General features: G+C 43.3%; 1 protein-coding gene across 2 annotated transcripts in view; it reads left to right on the top strand.

Moving 5' to 3' along the window:
• LOC135510981 (ephrin type-A receptor 3-like) overlaps positions 1-20670 on the top strand; it is a 209480-nt gene that overhangs the window by 183399 nt on the left and 5411 nt on the right. For both annotated transcript variants that reach the window (XM_064932384.1, XM_064932376.1), the window contains exons 14-15: positions 6567-6628; positions 9528-9737. In XM_064932384.1, coding sequence (XP_064788456.1) covers positions 6567-6628; positions 9528-9737 — 272 coding nt within the window. The remainder of the gene's footprint in view (positions 1-6566; positions 6629-9527; positions 9738-20670) is intronic.

Raw genomic sequence — 20670 nt, 5'->3', positions numbered from 1 at the left:
TGAGAGCTTCTATCCTGGTATTCTGAGAGGCTTCTATCCTGGTATTCTAATGAGAGGCTTCTATCCTGATATCCTGGTATTCTAATGAGAGGCTTCTATCCTGGTATTCTAATGAGTGCCTTCTATCCTTGCCTTCTGATATCCTGGTATTCTAATGAGAGGCTTCTATCCTGGTATTCCTTCTATCCTGATATCCTGGTATTCTAATGAGAGGCCTTCTATCCTGGTATTCTATTGAGAGGCTTCTATCCTGGTATTCTAATGAGAGGCTTCTATCCTGGTATTCTAATGAGTGCCTTCTATCCTGGTATTCTAATGAGAGCCTTCTATCCTGGTATTTAATATCCTGTATTCTAATGAGAGGCTTCTATCCTGGTATTCTAATGAGTGGCTTCTATCCTGGTATTCTAATGAGAGCCTTCTATCCTGGTATTCTAATGAGTGCCTTCTATCTGGTATTCTAATCTTGATATCCTGGTATTCTAATGAGAGGCTTCTATCCTGGTATTCTAATGAGTGCCTTCTATCCTGGTATTCTAATGAGAGCCTTCTATCCTGGTATTCTAATGAGTGCCTTCTATCCTGGTATTCTAATAATGGTATTCTAATGAGAGGCTTCTATCCTGGTATTCTAATGAGTGCCTTCTATCCTGGTATTCTAATGAGTGCTAATGAGAGGCTTCTATCCTGGTATTCTAAAGAGGCTTCTAGTATTCTATTGAGGCTTCTATCCTGGTATTCTAATGAGTGCCTTCTATCCTGATATCCTGGTATTCTAATGAGAGCCTTCTATCCTGGTATTCTATTGAGAGGCTTCTATCCTGGTATTCTAATGAGTGCCTTCTATTCTGAGCCTGGTATTCATGAGAGCCTCTTTCTGTGATTGCTGCCATTGTTATGCAAATGAGATCTTCGCACACAAAGAGAACGAGAGAGAAATGGACCTTTTCTCCCGGTGGAAAAGTGCTGCATGCGCTCTCCCTATCTCTCTCCATCTGTCCTTTTATCTATTGATCCTTTCTTTATAAGCCTCACATAATCGCTGCGGCAATCGGCTCATCTGGAAATCCTACAATTAGGTACACCTCGTCATCTCATCTGCCGGCTATCTATCTAATACGTTCTCTCTCAGCACCCGGTTAAGGCCTGCTCTATTCTCTCCCCTAATCTGTTATCCTGTATTTGGGTAAAGTAGTTATGCATTTGGAGGCTCTCCTTTGTGTGGAGAATAATGTTAGTTTAAACACTCTTTGTGTGGTGAATTTATTGGAGATTTGATGTGTTTCTGTCTCTCACTTTATGCTCCTCCAGCCGTACGAAGAGATCCATATGCTCTCACACATAGTATTAATATTTTAGTTAAAACCCCTCTATCTGAATCAATATGCAGTTAACAATCTCCAGTTAACATTCCATGTTGTTTCTCAAGCTAGAACACTTACACAGTGGACAGATCAGCACTGTGGTGTACGAGGTTGACTGAGGCGACAGGAGGCCAGTTCTCTCATTAAAAGCATGTGTTAATGAAGTGCTGTTAAAAACACAAACTCCTGGATCCATTTTACACTCTGCTGCTCTCACACCAGGCAGAAGATCAATAGGCAATCTGCAATTCTGCTCACTGCAAATAAACTGGGCTGGACACACACACAGATACAAACATCAGCCTACACATATTTAAACAATCTTCAGCACATGCAAATAGAGAACACCTCTCTTTCCCAGTCACACCACACAAATACACACAGCATTTTGTTCATTTTGCAGACACACTCTGCTGCTGTGCTCAAGTGCACAGCAGCAGATTTTTCACCTAGTCATCTCAGGGACTTGAACCAGTGACCTTTTGGTTACCCGCCCAACACTCTTAACTGCTAGGCTACTTGCCGCCCTCACACACACACATACCGTTTCTTTTCCAGTGCTGCAGTGTTATCCCATCACTGCTGAGTGCCATCATACAGTCCTGATTGTCAGAGCTCTTTGTTTCTGTCAGGTGCTTGTTTACTGGCTCTGTTACAAAAGCTACAGCCGGATTAATGCTCTGAGTTAGAAACTGGACATACACATTGACCCCAGAAGCAATCAGACAACCTTGGCTCTTTATGAAAGTTGAAAGCCTTGAAAACAGCTAATTTATGCGATAAAAGGGCTACACACAACTTATCTTCGACCGAGTGGTATTCCTTCATTCTGTGGGTTTGAAGTGTCTTTATCTTTACGCATCTTAATGAATGTCTCTTTATTTTGGCTGAAGGGAATGTGTTTCTGTAGGGTCTTAAGAACAGGGCTTTATTTAACACAGCAGAGAGGCGATACTCCAGGGGGTTGATACTCCAACGGAGAGGTAAAATGTGGCAACCTGACCGTGTGTGTTTGGAGGAGGGCTTTATGTGCGTGTCTGGCATGTGATTCAGTCTCACGACGTGGTCAATGGGGTCTATTGTAGGGAATCAGAGTGACAGAGGGAGGGAGAGATAAACAGACAGAGGGGAGTGTGTGTGTGTGGCTTGGTGTTAACTCCCTGGGATCTTGTCATGCTAATTCTCCATGGCAGGAGTCCAGATGAAGACTTCAGAAAGCAGAGGAATTATAGACCAATAGGATAATGAATGAAGGACTGGACTCGTCAACTGAACAGTGAAGTTTTCTCAAGGGTTTCACAGCGGTCAGAGCTGGGAACCACAATGAAACATCCCATTATATTTGTAGTTCGGGAAGCTCTTTGCTTTTGCACACACACCTTTATTCAAGAACATTCTGTCTTGTATTTTCCTCAAACCTTGAGCTCCCCAGTTGTATCACAGTTGTCTGTCTGTCTGTCTGTCTGTCTGTCTGTCTGTCTGTCTGTCTGTCTGTCTGTCTGTCTGTCTGTCTGTCTGTCTGTCTGTCTGTCTGTCTGTCTGTCTGTCTGCCTGCCGGCCGGCCGCTTGTCCGTCGATCTCACACATACACACACGTGTCTGTCTATCTGTTAGGTAAGGGGGACGGGCTGTTAGCTGTCAGACCTCTATTTTGGTACGGATCAATCCCACAGCGCCTTTCATCTGTCCCTTTTGATAGAGCAGTCACATGACACACTTCTCTGCAGGACAGCCTCAAAATCAGATGCTCGCCCTGCAGTCGATACACACACACCCTCTGGCCTAGTCTCTGGTGGCAGTGTCCCGTTTGACAGCCACATTAGTCTAAGGGATCAAAGTGAAAGGGAATTGGATTTTCCTCTGCTGGGGGTGAGGATAGGCATTTATCAGTGTGTGTGTTTTTTGTGTGCCATTTATCTCAGTGAGATAGTGATTTCATTTACGGTGATGTATCACCGTCTTTACCCAGTATAGAGCTGTAGGGCTCCCAGTGATGTTACTGACCTCCCCTGACAACCAATCTCCCCCCCTCCCTCCACCCCCTCTTCCACCTCCCCTCTCCCTCCTTCCCTCTCCCTCCTCTCGCCCTCCTCTCCTTCCCCTTCCTCCCCATCTCCTTCCCCCTGTCTTCCTCTTCTCCCTCCTCCCCTCTCCCTCCTCCCCCTCTCCATCCTCACCTCTCTCACTTATTTTTTTCTGTATTTCTCTCCCCTGCCCTTCTCCCCTGACAACCATATTCTCCCCCGTACCCTCTCCACTCTCACCCCAATCTCACCCTTCTCCCTCCTCTTTCAATCTTCACTTGTCTTTCCTCACTTCTCTTACCCTGTCTCACACCTCCCCCACATCTCCTCCTCTTTCTTCCCCATCTCTCACCTTCCTTGTTCAACCCCTCATCCTCCTCCCGTCCTTTCCTCCCTCTCTCTCTCTCTCTCTCTCTCTCTCTCTCTCTCTCTCGAATCCCGTCTCCCTCCATCTCCTCCTCTCTCTCTCCTCCCATCTCCCTCCGTCTCCTCTCTCCTCCTTTCCTCCCTCTCCTTCCATCTCCCTCCCTCTCCTACCTTCTTATCTCTGCCCGGTTCTTCCCAGCACCTCTGATTGGAGAAATGTGGCCTATTCATCACCATTGACAAAGTAGTATTGGCTGTGTTTACAAACTGTACCACACACAGCGTGTGTGTGTGTGTGTGTGTGTGTGTGTGTGTGTGTGTGTGTGTGTGTGTGTGTGTGTGTGTGTGTGTGTGTGTGTGTGTGTGTGTGTGTGTGTGTGTGTGTGTGTGTGATTGGAACCACATTCCCTTCTCTGGCTATAGGAGGTGTCGTCTGTGGGGGGCCATGTAAGGAAACAGGGACTACTGTGCGGGCCTGTGCGGGCACTTTGTTAATCATTTGTAAGCCACCAGGTGCCGGGCGGGGAATCAGACCTGTCAATCAATCACACTGTTTACCCCCTTCCCTCAACACACACAGGTGTTCAATACCCCCCCACCCTAGCCCAAAAGGCTGATCAGTATTCATGAGATCTCAAGAGACAGCCCTCTGCACACAGACACACACACACACACACACACACACACACACACACACACACACACACACACACACACACACACACACCCTTGTGGATTGGCCCACAGTAATTATCTTCTGGTGTTTATGGAAGGCCCTGATTAGAAGCTGTCACCGTGAATGATGATGACATGCCATGCTGTACCCCAGAGAGAGAGGGAGAGAGGAGGGAGAGAGAGGGAGGGGAGATAGGTGGGAGAGAGGGAGAAAGACTAAATGAGATTGGTCTCCACTGTGACTATTTACTTCTCCTGTCTTTCCTCTCTTCCCATCTATGTGGAATGTTGTTCTGTTCTGTGTTGTTCTGTATTTTTCTGTGTCCTCAGATAAGCCAGTATATATGTATTGTGTTCTGTGTATTTCTGTGTCCTCAGATAAGCCAGTATATATGTTTTGTGTTCTGTGTTGTTCTGTATTGTTCTGTGTCCTCAGATAAGCCAGCATTTGTGTATTGTGTTCTGTATTGTTCTGTGTCCTCAGATAAGCCAGTATATATGTATTGTGTTATGTGTTGTTCTGTGTCCTCAGATATGTTTTGTGTTCTCTATTGTTCTGTGTCGTCAGATAAGCCAGTATACAGTGGGGCAAAAAAGTATTCAGTCAGCCACCAATTGTGCAAGTTCTCCCACTTAAAACGTTTAGAGATTCCTGTAATTTTCATCATAGGTACACTTCAACTATGGCAGACAAAATGAGAAAATAAATCCAGAAAATCACATTGTAGGATTTTTTATGAATTTATTTGCAAATTATGGTGGAAAATAAGTATTTGGTCACCTACAAACAAGCAAGATTTCTGGCTCTCACAGACCTGTAACTTCTTCTTTAAGAGGCTCCTCTGTCCTCCACTCGTTACCTGCATTAATGTCACCTGTTTGAACTTGTTATCAGTATAAAAAACACCTGTCCACAACCTCAAACAGTCACACTCCAAACTCCACTCAAAATTATCACAAGAACGGTGAGCAAAAATCCCAGAACCACACGGGGGGACCAAGTGAATGACCTGCAGAGAGCTGGGACCAAAGTAACAAAGCCTACCATCAGTAACACACTACGCCGCCAGGGACTCAAATCCTGCAGTGCCAGACGTGTCCCCCTGCTTAAGTCAGTACATGTGCAGGCCCGTCTGAAGTTTGCTGGAGAGCATTTGGATGATCCAGAAGAAGATTGGGAGAATGTCATATGGTCAGATGAAACCAAAATATAACTTTTTTGTAAAAACTCAACTCGTCGTGTTTGGAGGACAAAGAATGCTGAGTTGCATCCAAAGAACACCATACCTACTGTGAATGTGGGTGGAAACATCATGCTTTGGGGCTGTTTTTCTGCAAAGGGACCAGGACGACTGATCCGTGTAAAGGAAAGAATGAATGGGGCCATGTATCATGAGATTTTGAGTGAAAACCTCCTTCCATCAGCAAGGGCATTGAAGATTAAACGTGGCTGGGTCTTTCAGCATGACAATGATCCCAAACACACCGCCCGAACCTTGAAGGAGTGGCTTCGTAAGAAGCATTTCAAGGTCCTGGAATGGCCTAGCCAGTCTCCAGATCTCAACCCCATAGAAAATCTTTGGAGGGAGTTGAAAGTCCGTGTTGCCCAGCAACAGCCCCAAAACATCACTGCTCTAGAGGAGATCTGCATGAAGGAATGGGCCAAAATACCAGCAACAGTGTGTGAAAACCTTGTGAAGACTTACAGAAAAAGTTTGACCTCTGTCATTGCCAACAAAGGCTATATAACAAAGTATTGAGATAAACTTTTGTTATTGACCAAATACTTATTTTCCACCATAATTTACAAATAAATTCATAAAAAAATCCTAAAATGTGATTTTCTGGATTTTCCTCTCTCACTTTGTCTGTCATAGTTGAAGTGTACCTGTGATGAAAATTACAGGCCTCTCTCATCTTTTTAAGTCGGATAACTTGCACAATTGGTGGCTGACTAAATACTTTTTTGTCCCACTGTATATGTATTGTGTTCTGTGTTGTTCTGTATTATTCTGTGTCCTCAGATAAGCCAGTATATATATATTGTGTTCTGTGTTGTTCTGTGTCCTCAGGTAAGCCAGTATATATGTATTGTGTTTTGTGCATTAATGTAAAATGTTGTTCTTTCTCTTCTCAGGTAAGCCAGTGATGATCATCACAGAATTTATGGAGAATGGATCCCTAGATACCTTTCTCAAGGTTAGTTGGGGTTTTAGACTGGGTTTCTGAATAAGCACTTTGACTTCTGCTGATCTAAAAAGTGCTTTATAAATACATTTTATTGATTTTATTGAGTTTGTTCCACATTCACTCACTCACTCACACTCTCTCTCTCTACCCACTTAGTCATTCTGCCTGTATTTTAAGACAGTCTGAAGCTTGTGCTGCTCCATAGTGTTTGAAGATCTCTCCTGATTGAAACAGGGATGGAAAGTAATAGAAAGTGATTGTAGAGAAACTACTAGTTCCTCATTCAGTTCAGAGTCCTTTCAGTTCTGACAGAACACCACTCAACCCCACTGGCCTCACTCCTACTGAATGATTTCACAATAACATCTGTGGAGGACAGATTCACTCACAAACCCACACACACTGCAATAATGTTTAGAGTTGCCCTTGGTATATATAGCTGAACCAGCAGATAACGAAGAGTGTTATGTCCACCTCCCCACTCCTATATCCATCCACTAGACCGTAATCCTGTTATAGCTAGCTTACGTTATCTCACAGCAATATCCACCCACGTCATCTCCTGTTCTACCACAAACACACAATACACACATGCACACACATACACACACAAAGGCATGCATACACACAAGCACGCACGCAGACACACACATACACACCTGTTCTCTCTCATTCTCAGAGCAATATCCATCTACACTACCGGTCAAAAGTTTTAGAACACCTACTCATTCAAGGGTTTTTCTTTATTTTTACTACTTTCTCCATTGTAGAATAATAGTGAAGACATCACAACTATGAAATAACACATATGGAATCATGTAGTAACCAGAAAAGTGGAAAACAAATCTATATATATTTTATATTTAAGATTCTTCAAATAGCCGCTCTTGACTTGATGACAGCTTTGCACACCAGTGGCATTCTCTCAACCAGCTTCATGAGGTAGTCACCTGGAATGCATGTCAAGTAACAGGTATGCCTTCTTAAAGGTATATTTGTGGAATTTCATTCCTTCTTAATGCGTTTAAGCCAATCATTTGTGTTGTGACAAGGTGGGGGGGGGGGGGGTATACAGAAAACAGCCCTATTTGGTAAAAGACCGAGTTCATATTATGGCAACAGCAGCTCAAATAAGCAAAGAGAAATGACAGTCCATCATTACTTTAAGACATGAAGGCAGTCAATATGGAAAATTTCAAGAACTTTGAACGTTTCTTCAAGCGCAGTCGCAAAAACCATCAAACTCTTTGATTAAACTGGCTCTCATGAGGACCACCCACAGGAAAGGCAGACCCAGAGTTACCTCTGCTGCACAGGATAAGATCATTAGAGTTACCAGCCTCAGAAATTGCAGCCCAAATAAATGCTTCACAGAGTTCAAGTAACAGACACATCTCAACATCAACTGTTCAGAGGAGACTGTGTGAATCAGGCCTTCATGGTCCAATTGCTGCAAAGAAACCAGTACTAAAAGAACACCAATAAGAAGAAGAGACTTGTATGGGCCAAGAAACATGAGCAATGGACATTAGACAGGTGGAAATTTGTCCTTCGGTCTGAAGTCCAAATTGGAAATTTTTGGTTCCAACCGCCGTGTCTTATACACCTCCAGGCAGTGTAAGGGCTATTTTACCAAGAAGGAGAGTGATGGAGTGCTGCATCAGATAACCTGACTTCCACAATCACCTGAACTCAACCAAATTGAGATGGTTTGTGATGAGTCTGACCGCAGAGTGAAGGAAAAGCAGCCAACATGTGGCAAACCCTTCAAGCTGGTTGAGAGAATGCCAAGAGTGTGCAAAGGATGGATACTTTGAAGAATCTCAAATATAAAATATATTTTGATTTTTTTAACACTTTTTTGGTTACGACATGATTCCATGTGTTCTTTTATAGTTATGATGCCTTCATTATTATTCTACAATGTAGAAAATAGTCAAAATAATGAAAAACCCTTGTAAAACAATGGACTGGTAGTGTATCTCCTCTACCGGTGTTTCAGCAGCTGTGGAGCAAGTTAATTAGGTCTTGTTTTGTGAAATGCTGATTGATTGCTCTGTCTCTCTAACCCACAGACTTCCTCCTTTAACAATCTCCCTATAGCACTTCCAGTAAGGGATTTGAGAGAAAGGGGGAGTGGGGGTTGGAGAGTGGAAGGGAGGAGACAGAGGGAGGAGAAAGAAATGGGGTGAGAGAGACAATAAGAAAGAAAGAGGGAGAGAGGGTGAAATAGAATGAAAGAGAGAGAGGGAGAGGGGTGAAAGTGAAATAGAATGAAAGAGAGAGAGAGAGATGCATTGTTTTTGTGACCAGTGCATTGATCTGGGGTCTAATGAAACCCGTGTAACTCTGTGTTTAGCCTATTACCCATAAAACTGATCTCAGAATTATATTGGCTTTTTATGACAGTCATTATGCTCACTACCCAGATCAAACATCGCCAACGTATGTGTGTGTGTGTGTGTGTTTGAGAGAGCAGTCTTCTTTCTCTTCCCTGTCAGTTTTCATCATCATTTAGCCAGATTATCATGGAGGGGAATGGGCTCCACTTAAAGAGAACTGTATCTGTATTGCGGTAATGAGAGTGGTAACAGTGGTGATCTGTTCTCAGTGATACAGCCTGCTGTATATTAGCAGAGGAACTGTGGAGAAGGATTTATGAGATAGAGTCAGGCTGGGGGTGTTATTCACAGAGCAGGACTGCTGTGGTGGTAACACAATGTGCATATGTGTGTTCAATGAAATTCAAGCCAATTCAATAAACTTTATTGTTCCCCAAGGGTAAATTGTTGCTGGGCTGATGGTGACAACACCGACAGAACATACAACAGCGAACATCTCTCTCTCTCTCTCTCTCTCTCTCCTCTCCCTCTCTTTCTATCTGTCTCTCCCTCTCCCTTTCCAATAGAAACAAGACGGTCAGTTCACAGTGATCCAGCTGGTGGGCATGCTGCGGGGCATTGCGTCGGGCATGAAGTACCTGTCTGACATGAGCTACGTTCACCGAGACCTGGCCGCACGCAACATCTTGGTCAACAGCAACCTGGTGTGTAAGGTGTCTGACTTCGGCCTGTCACGAGTACTGGAGGACGACCCTGAGGCAGCATACACCACACAGGTAAGACAGACACACACCATTATACCACACGGGTAAGACAGACACACACCCTTATACCACATGGTAAGACAGACACACACCATTATACCACATGGGTAAGACAGACACACACCATTATACCACACAGGTAAGACAGACACACACCCTTATACCACACTGGTAAGACAGACACACACCCTTATACCACACGGGTAAGACAGACACACACCCTTATACCACACAGGTAAGACAGACACACACCCTTATACCACACGGGTAAGACAGACACACACCATTATACCACACGGGTAAGACAGACACACACCATTATACTACACGGGTAAGACAGACACACACCCTTATACCACACAGGTAAGACAGACACACACCCTTATACCACGGGTAAGACAGACATACACCATTATACCACACGGGTAAGACAGACACACACCATTATACTACACGGGTAAGACAGACACACACCATTATACCACACGGGTAAGACAGACACACACCCTTATACCACACAGGTAAGACAGACACACACCATTATACCACACGGGTAAGACAGACACACACCATTATACCACACGGGTAAGACAGACACACACCATTATACTACACGGGTAAGACAGACACACACCATTATACCACACGGGTAAGACAGACACACACCCTTATACCACATGGGTAAGACAGATACACACCCTTATACCACATGGGTAAGACAGACACACCCTTATACCACATGGGTAAGACAGACACACACCCTTATACCACATGGGTAAGACAGACACACCCTTATACCACGTAAGAGAACCCGAGAATGTGATATGCAAAGGATTATTACATTTAAATCCTTGTTTTTGAAAGGCTCATATATGATGGTGCAATTGGAATTTGCTTAGACAGTAAATATTTGTATTAAAGTTGTAGCCTTCTGTATGTTAGTGAGGAAGAGAAGGAGAGAGCTTGTTAGTCCATATCAGTGCCCCTGTCCACCCATACTGTGGTATGTTCTAACTTTTCCTCTCTTACCTCTCTCATCCTACCTCAACCCTCATCCCCTTTTCTAACTTCCTTTCTCCTTCCTTTCCTCACTCTCTCTCTCATTTCCTCTTTCCCTCCCTAGCCTTTCTCATTCTTACCTCTCTCTCCTTTCCTTTCTTAGCCATTCTCATTCTTACCCCTTCCCTCCCGAATTTCCCCTTTACTCCCTTCTTTTTTTGTGAGAGAAAGAGAGTGAGGGGTAGAATGACAAATCACACGTGAAACAGCCTGTCAGTCCCTGTTAGTCTAAATTGAGATGAGACGGATCCGTTTCGCCAATGTGAAAGCTTTTTGCTGCAGCTACCTAGCCTAGCTTGCTGATATTTATCAGACAATTTCAAGTGAGGCCTATTTCTGGTCCATGTGTTTCATGATACTTGTTTGCTAAAACACCTTGCTACAAGTGGCAACTTTGTTTCAAAGTTTCATTACTTCATTGTAAAGAGACACCGTTACTGTGAAAACAGTCAAATCAAATCAGATTTGATTTGTCACATGCTCCGAATAGAACAGCTTACAGTGAAATGCTTTTACTTACAAGGCCTTAATCAACAATGCAGGTTTAAAATAATAATAATAATAATAAAAGAGCAGCAGTTAAATAACAGCAGCGAGGCTATATACAGGTGGTACCAGTACAGAGTCAATGTGGAGGCTATATACAGGTGGTACCAGTACAGAGTCAATGTGGAGGCTATATACAGGGGGTACCAGTACAGAGTCAATGTGGAGGTTATATACAGAGGGTACCGGTACAGAGTCAATGTGGAGGCTATATACAGGTGGTACCGGTACAGAGTCAATGTGGAGGCTATATACAGGGGGTACCGGTACAGAGTCAATGTGGAGGCTATATACAGGTGGTACCAGTACAGAGTCAATGTGGAGACTATATACAGGTGGTACCGGTACAGAGTCAATGTGGAGGCTATATACAGGTGGTACCGGTACAGAGTCAATGTGGAGGCTATATACAGGTGGTACCGGTACAGAGTCAATGTGGAGGCTATATACAGGGGTACCGGTACAGAGTCAATGTGGAGGCTATATACAGGTGGTACCGGTACAGAGTCAATGTGGAGGCTATATACAGGTGGTATCGGTACAGAGTCAATGTGGAGGCTATATACAGGTGGTACCGGTACAGAGTCAATGTGGAGGCTATATACAGGGGTACCGGTACAGAGTCAATGTGGAGACTATATACAGGTGGTATCGGTACAGAGTCAATGTGGAGGCTATATACAGGTGGTACCGGTACAGAGTCAATGTGGAGACTATATACAGGTGGTATCGGTACAGAGTCAATGTGGAGGCTATATACAGGTGGTACCGGTACAGAGTCAATGTGGAGGCTATATACAGGTGGTACCGGTACAGAGTCAATGTGGAGACTATATACAGGTGGTATCGGTACAGAGTCAATGTGGAGGCTATATACAGGTGGTACCGGTACAGAGTCAATGTGGAGGCTATATACAGGTGGTACCGGTACAGAGTCAATGTGGAGACTATATACAGGTGGTATCGGTACAGAGTCAATGTGGAGGCTATATACAGAGGGTACCGGTACAGAGTCAATGTGGAGGCTATATACAGAGGGTACCGGTACAGAGTCAATGTGGAGGCTATATACAGGGGTACCGGTACAGAGTCAATGTGGAGACTATATACAGGTGGTATCGGTACAGAGTCAATGTGGAGGCTATATACAGGTGGTACCGGTACAGAGTCAATGTGGAGACTATATACAGGTGGTATCGGTACAGAGTCAATGTGGAGGCTATATACAGAGGGTACCGGTACAGAGTCAATGTGGAGGCTATATACAGAGGGTACCGGTACAGAGTCAATGTGGAGGCTATATACAGGGTGTACCGGTACAGAGTCAATGTGGAGGCTATATACAGAGGGTACCGGTACAGAGTCAATGTGGAGTCTATATACAGAGGGTACCGGTACAGAGTCAATGTGGAGGCTATATACAGAGGGTACCGGTACAGAGTCAATGTGGAGGCTATATACAGAGGGTACCGGTACAGAGTCAATGTGGAGGCTATATACAGGGGGTACCGGTACAGAGTCAATTTGGAGGCTATATACAGGGGGTACCGGTACAGAGTCAATGTGGAGGCTATATACAGGGGGTACCTGTACAGAGTCAATGTGGAGGCTATATACAGGTGGTACCGGTACAGAGTCAATGTGGAGGCTATATACAGGGGTACCGGTACAGAGTCAATGTGGAGGCTATATACAGGGGTACCAGTACAGAGTCAATGTGGAGGTTATATACAGGGGTACCGGTACAGAGTCAATGTGGAGGCTATATACAGGGGTACCGGTACAGAGTCAATGTGGAGACTATATACAGGTGGTATCGGTACAGAGTCAATGTGGAGGCTATATACAGGTGGTACCGGTACAGAGTCAATGTGGAGACTATATACAGGTGGTATCGGTACAGAGTCAATGTGGAGGCTATATACAGGGGGTACCGGTACAGAATTAATGTGGAGACTATATACAGAGGGTACCGGTACAGAGTCAATGTGGAGGCTATATACAGAGGGTACCGGTACAGAGTCAATGTGGAGGCTATATACAGGGGGTACCGGTATTAGAGTCAATGTGGAGGCTATATACAGAGGGTACCGGTACAGAGTCAATGTGGAGGCTATATACAGGTGGTACCGGTACAGAGTCAATGTGGAGGCTATATACAGGTGGTACCGGTACAGAGTCAATGTGGAGGCTATATACAGAGGGTACCGGTACAGAGTCAATGTGGAGGTTATATACAGGGGTACCGGTACAGAGTCAATGTGGAGGCTATATACAGGTGGTACCGGTACAGAGTCAATGTGGAGGCTATATACAGTGGGTACCGGTACAGAGTCAATGTGGAGGCTATATACAGGTGGTACCGGTACAGAGTCAATGTGGAGGCTATATACAGGGGGTACCGGTACAGAGTCAATGTGGAGGCTATATACAGGGGTACCAGTACAGAGTCAATGTGGAGGTTATATACAGGGGTACCAGTACAGAGTCAATGTGGAGGCTATATACAGGTGGTACCGGTACAGAGTCAATGTGGAGGCTATATACAGGGGGTACCGGTACAGAGTCAATGTGGAGGTTATATACAGGGGTACCGGTACAGAGTCAATGTGGAGGCTATATACAGGTGGTACCGGTACAGAGTCAATGTGGAGGCTATATACAGGGGTACCGGTACAGAGTCAATGTGGAGGCTATATACAGGTGGTACCGGTACAGAGTCAATGTGGAGGCTATATACAGGTGGTACCGTTACAGAGTCAATGTGGAGGCTATATACAGGTGGTACCGTTACAGAGTCAATGTGGAGGCTATATACAGGTGGTACCGTTACAGAGTCAATGTGGAGGCTATATACAGGTGGTACCGTTACAGAGTCAATGTGGAGGCTATATACAGGTGGTACCGTTACAGAGTCAATGTGGAGGCTATATACAGGTGGTACCGTTACAGAGTCAATGTGGAGGCTATATACAGAGGGTACCGGTACAGAGTCAATGTGGAGGTTATATACAGGGGTACCGGTACAGAGTCAATGTGGAGGCTATATACAGGTGGTACCGGTACAGAGTCAATGTGGAGGCTATATACAGGGGTACCGGTACAGAGTCAATGTGGAGGTTATATACAGGGGTACCGGTACAGAGTCAATGTGGAGGCTATATACAGGTGGTACCGGTACAGAGTCAATGTGGAGGCTATATACAGGGGGTACCGGTACAGAGTCAATGTGGAGGCTATATACAGGTGGTACCGGTACAGAGTCAATGTGGAGTCTATATACAGAGGGTACCGTTACAGAGTCAATGTGGAGGCTATATACAGGTGGTACCGTTACAGAGTCAATGTGGAGGCTATATACAGGTGGTACCGTTACAGAGTCAATGTGGAGGCTATATACAGGTGGTACCGTTACAGAGTCAATATGGAGGCTATATACAGGTGGTACCGTTACAGAGTCAATGTGGAGGCTATATACAGGTGGTACCGTTACAGAGTCAATGTGGAGGCTATATACAGAGGGTACCGGTACAGAGTCAATGTGAAGGCTATATACAGGTGGTACCGGTACAGAGTCAATGTGGAGGCTATATACAGGGGTGCCGGTACAGAGTCAATGTGGAGGCTATATACAGGGGTACCAGTACAGAGTCAATGTGGAGGCTATATACAGGGGTACCAGTACAGAGTCAATGTGGAGGCTATATACAGGTGGTACCGGTACAGAGTCAATGTGGGAGAGGTTGTTGAGGGAGAGGTTGTTGTCCTGGCACCACACAGTCTGGTCTCTGACCTCCTCCCTATAGGCTGTCTCATTGTTGTCCGTGATCAGGCCTACCACTGTTGTGTCGTCTGCAAACTTAATGATGGTGTTGGAGTCGTGCCTGGCCATGCAGTAATGAGTAAACAGAGATTAAAGAAGGGACTGAGCACCCACCCCTGAGGGGCCCCGTGTTTAGGATCAGCGTGGCAGATGTGTTGTTACCTACCCTTACCACCTGGGGCGGGCCATCAAGAAGTCCAGGATCCATTTGCAGAGGGAGGTGTATAGTCCCATGGTCCTTAATCTCAACTGCGCATCTCGTCTTCAAAAGAAAGGAAGACCATTGATTAAAATGCCTTTATTTGTATTGCATGTTCAATGGAAACAAAGTTTAAAAACTCTGACGCATTTCCGCTGCAAGGCCTTCGTCAGGGAATACACTATTTGATCTGAATGGCCGGTCTTCAGTCAGCTGTTCTGCAACGTAATATTCTAAAACTGGCAAGCTTTGTCGTCTCATGTCGGCTGTTGTATCTGATCTGTGCTTAAAACTTCTTATGGCTAGGGGTTCCCCCCACCATTCCGCTGAAAAGGAAGCGCGGGATATTCAAAAATATTTTTGGGACATTTTAAACTTTCACACATTAACAAGTCCAATACAGCAAATGAAAGATAAACATATTGTTAACAGTGCCCCTTGTCTTTCTACTGGGATAATTGCAGGTTTCGCCAGATCAACCCCTTTACCCCTTTGGCAATTCCAGAAGATATAAAAGTACTGGTTAGGTATAATCCATTCAGATCTACAAAAAAGCATAGCGAGGAAAGGGTTAGAGGTTGGAATTGGACATATGTATCTTCCTAACTACCCAGCACTCTACACTCCAGGTGCTAAAAGACCTGCTGGTTTCAAGGTTGCTCCTAGCAAGCCCTAATTATTCTAATAAGTTATTAGGCTTAACGAGACATAATGAGTGGTGGGATTAATGTGAATCTGGCTCAGGTTTAGTGTAGAGGAATAAAGTAGTTTGTTGGAGCTGTCAAACTTGAAGAAGAGGAGAGAGGATGAACCTGTCCAAATACGAACATGGGAATTAAAAAGTAACAAGGAGAGAGTGGAGGAACCGGTCCAAATGTGAAAATGTGAATTAAAAAGTAACAAGGAGAGAGTGGAATTAAAAGGTTGTGGAATTAAAAAGGTTTAAAAAAAAGCCAGCAGCAAATATGAAGACATCTCTTCATCACTGTGCTGTGATGGGGAAAGATAGAAAGCTAGCTCGTAGCCGTTGAGAAGCTAGTAGCCACTGAGAACATTTTAAATGCTATAAATAATGCACTATATTATAACATACAACATAGACATAGTCTTATAACTCATCCTACGTGTAACCCCATTCACTGAGCATTATACACAGGCTGTAAATGGCGTAATAAGCAGCGCTGCACTGCATGGTGCCTCATATGATATGCTCACACACTTCTCCATCGATATTCACAGGGAAGTGTTAGAGATGTTTCTTTAATGGGGCATTAGCATAGATAGCCCTGGAGAGGGAGGAGAGGAGAGGGAGGAGAGGGAGGTTTAGTAGGAGAGAGAGATGGAGAGTAAGAGTGAAGATTAGGAAGAGATGGAGCGAGAGAGAAGGGAGGGAAGGAGTTAGAGAGAGACCCACAAAGAATTGGAAAACAAATCAAACATTGCTAAACTCCCATATGTGTTAGGCGAAATACCGCAGTGTACAGCAGCAAGATGTACAGTGCATTCGGAAAGTATTCAAATCCCTTGACTTTTGCCACATTTTATTGCATTACAGCCATATTCTAAAATGTATTAAAATACATTTTTTCCTCATCAATCTTCTCACAATATCCCATAATGCCAAAGAAAATTGAGCTCAGGTGCATCCTGTTTCCATTGATCATCCTTGAGATGTTTCTACAACTTGATTGGAGTCCACATGTGGTAAATTAAATTAATGGACATGATTTGGAAAGGCACACACCTGTCTAGATAAGGAGATGTTTTTCAGCGACAGGGACTGGGAGTCTACTCAGGATCGAGGGAAAGATGAACAAAGCAAAGTACAGAAAGATCCTTAAAGATAACTTGCTCCAGAGAACTCAGGACCTCAGAATGGTGCGAAGGTTCACCTTCCAACAGGACAACGACCTTAAGCACACAGCCAAGAAAACGCAGGAGTGGCTTCGGGACAAATCTCTGAATGTCTTTGAGTTGCCCATCCAGGACTTGAACCCGATCTAAGATCTCTGGAGAGACCTGAAAATAGCTGTGCAACGACACTCCTCATCCAACCTGACAGAGCTTAAGAGGGTCTGCAGAGGAGAATGGGATAAAATTCACAAATACAAGTGTGCCAAGCTTGTAGCATCATTCTCAAGAAGACATTAGGCTGTAATCACTGCCAAAGGGGCTTCTACAAAGTAATGAGTAAAGGGTCTGAATACTGAATGTTGATATCATATTTCATTTTTTTATTATTATAAATGTCTAAAATTCTGTTTTTGCTTTTTCATTATGAGGGGTCTGAATACTTTCCAAATGCACTGTTTGACCTGTTGCTATGAGAAAAGGTGAACCAGTGCAGCACAAACATGTAAATACCACCAATATTTATGTGTTTAGTCATCTTTACCTACTATTTGTACTACAGCTATTTGCACCTTGCTAAAACATAGCTGATAATATAGTTTATAAAATAACCCTTGAAATGTCTTTATTCTTTTCAAACCTTCGGGAGTGCCATGTTTACTTGACATTTTTTATAGTTTTTTTGTTGATGATATTTTGAGTCTTCTCACTTTTGTTCGCTGTTTATTTTACTTGCTTTGGCAATGTAAACACGTTTCCAATACCAATAAAGCCCATTTGAATTGAATTGAAAGAGAGAGAGAGTAGGGAGGGAGAAAGAGAGAGATGAGAGAAAATTAGAGAGAGGGGGGGTGAGTAAGGGATAGAGTTAGAGAAATCAAGAGAGAGAGTAAACGTGGAGCGAGATGAAGAGGAGAGAGGGAGAGATGTACTGTGGATAGAGACTGCTCACTTTGTCTCTTTCATTTGACTTTGACTAGAGAGCTGGGACTATAGGAGTGCAGTAGAAGAATGTTAAAATACTGGTGTGATCTGCATAGGGAGTCAAACAGGCATCCTAATGCTGTCTCCTGTGTCCTTCTTATACACAGTCCCCAATGCCGTTTAAAATCCTGTTTTCTGCTGAAACTAAAAATCTTCTTAAAATCTTCTGAAATTTTGGTAAATTAGCTTTTATTGATTAAACAGAGATTGGTTTGCTTTTTCACTATCTATTCATGGCATGAGGTTGTTCAATGACAGACTTAGTTTCATCACTTGATGGTTTCATTTTAGAGAGACAAGTAGTTACGTATTTTTGCTAAACGTCAGACAGTACCAGTCAACAGTTTGGACACACCTACTCATTCAAGGGTTTTTCTTTATTTTTTACTATTTTGTAGAATACTAGTGAAGACGTCAAAACTATGGAATAACACATATGGAATCATGTAGTAACCAAAAAAGTGTTGAACAAATCAAATATATTTTATATTTGAGATTCATCAAAGTTGCCAACCTTTTCCTTGATGACAGCTTTGAATACTCTTGGCATTCTCAACCAGCTTCATAAACTGGTCACCTGGAATGTATTTCAATTAATTGGTGTGCCTTGTTAAAAGTTAATTTGTGGAATTTCTTTACTCCTTAATGCCTTTGAGCCAATCAGTTGTGATGTGACAAGGTAGGGGTGGCATACGGAAGATAGCCCTATTTGGTAAAATACCAAGTCTATATTATGGCAAGAACAGCTCAAATAAGCAAAGATAAACAACAGTCCATCATTACTTTAAGACAAGAAGGTCAGTCAATTCTGAAAATTTCAGTGCAGTTGCGAGCGCTATGATGAAACTGGCTCTCATGAGAACCGCCACAGGGAAGGAAGACCCAGAGTTACCTCAGCTGCAGAAGATAAGTTCATTAGAGTTAACTTCACCTCAGATTGCAGCCCAAATAAATGCTTCACAGAGTTCAAGTAACAGACACATTCAAACATCGGCTGTTAAAGGAGACTGCGTTAATCAGGCCTTCATGGTTGAATTGCTGCAAATAAATCACTACTAAAGGACACAAATAAGAAGAAGAGACTTGCTTGGGCCAAGAAACACGAGAAATGGACATTAGACCGGTGGAAATCTGTCCTTTGGTCTGATGAGTCCAAATTTGAGATTTTTGGTTCCAACCACCGTGTCTTTGTGAGATGCGGAGTAGGTGAACGGATGGTCTCCTCAAGTGTGGCTCCCATCGTGAAGCATGGAGGAGGAGGAGTGATAGTGAGGGGGTGCTTTGCTGGTGACACTGCCTGTGATTTATTTAGAATTCAAGGCACACTTAGTCAGCTTGGTTACCACAGAATTCTGTAGCGATACATCATCCATCTTGTTTGCGCTTATTGGGACTATCATTTGATTTTCAACAGGACAATGACCCAAAACCCACCTCCAGGCTGTGTAAGGGCTATTTGACACAGAAGGAGTGTGATGGAGTGCTACATCAGATGATCTGGCCTTCACAATCACCTGACCTCAACCCAATTGAGATGGTTTGGGATGAGTTGGACCACAGAGTGAAGGAAAAGCAGCCAACAAGTGCTCAACATATGTGGGAACTCCTTCAAGACTGTTGGAAAATCATTACTCATGAAACTGGTTGAGAGAATGCTAAGGTGTGCAAAGCTGTCATCAATGCAAAGGGTGGCTACTTTGAAGAATATAACATTTATTTTGATTTGTTTAACACTTTTTTGATTGCTATGTGATTCCATGTGTAATTTCATAGTGTTGATGTCTCCACTATTATTCTACAATGTAGAAAATATTAAAAATAATGAAAAACCTTTGAATGAGTAGGTTTGTCCAAACTTTTGACTGGTACTGTAGATTCTCTTATCCAGAGCGACTTACAGTTAATGTATTAATCTTAAAATAGCTTGTTGAGACAACCACATATCACAGTCAAATGTACAGAATACGAACATTACATTCCAGCTACAATGTATATATATGCATTCAGCAACAAAAAATGTTTTTAATACACAGCTGAAATGTATTAATAAAAAATCTGAGAACACTAATATTTTACACATACATGAAGCAATAATTTTTCGTGAAAAAACACAAATGTGAAAAATTGTCGGATATAGCTTTGGAAATAAACTCTTCATAAACACTTCTTTTATCTTTATTTTCCCTGTGAACAACAAAGTAAAAAAGGGCTTGTGAAAGATGAGTGAAAAGGGAGAGATGGAGGAAGGAAGTCAAAGCACTACTGCGTTCCCTCTGTTGGTGTGTGAATAGAAAGAGATGCTCTGTGTTTGAGGGTTTTAATCAATAAAAAGTATAAGGCAGAACCATATGACTACTCTGTTGTGTGTTTCCATGCAGTTCTTTGCTTTCCTACCTACGCCTCCACAACGTCCATTGTTCTCTCTCTTTCAACTCAATTCAATCATTTGCCAAAGTAGAAATGAATGAATTGTAGTTGTTTAA

Source organism: Oncorhynchus masou, chromosome 3, assembly GCF_036934945.1.
Source record: "Oncorhynchus masou masou isolate Uvic2021 chromosome 3, UVic_Omas_1.1, whole genome shotgun sequence".
NCBI classification, from domain to species: domain Eukaryota; kingdom Metazoa; phylum Chordata; class Actinopteri; order Salmoniformes; family Salmonidae; genus Oncorhynchus; species Oncorhynchus masou.
This window is presented reverse-complemented; position numbering and strand designations above follow the sequence as displayed.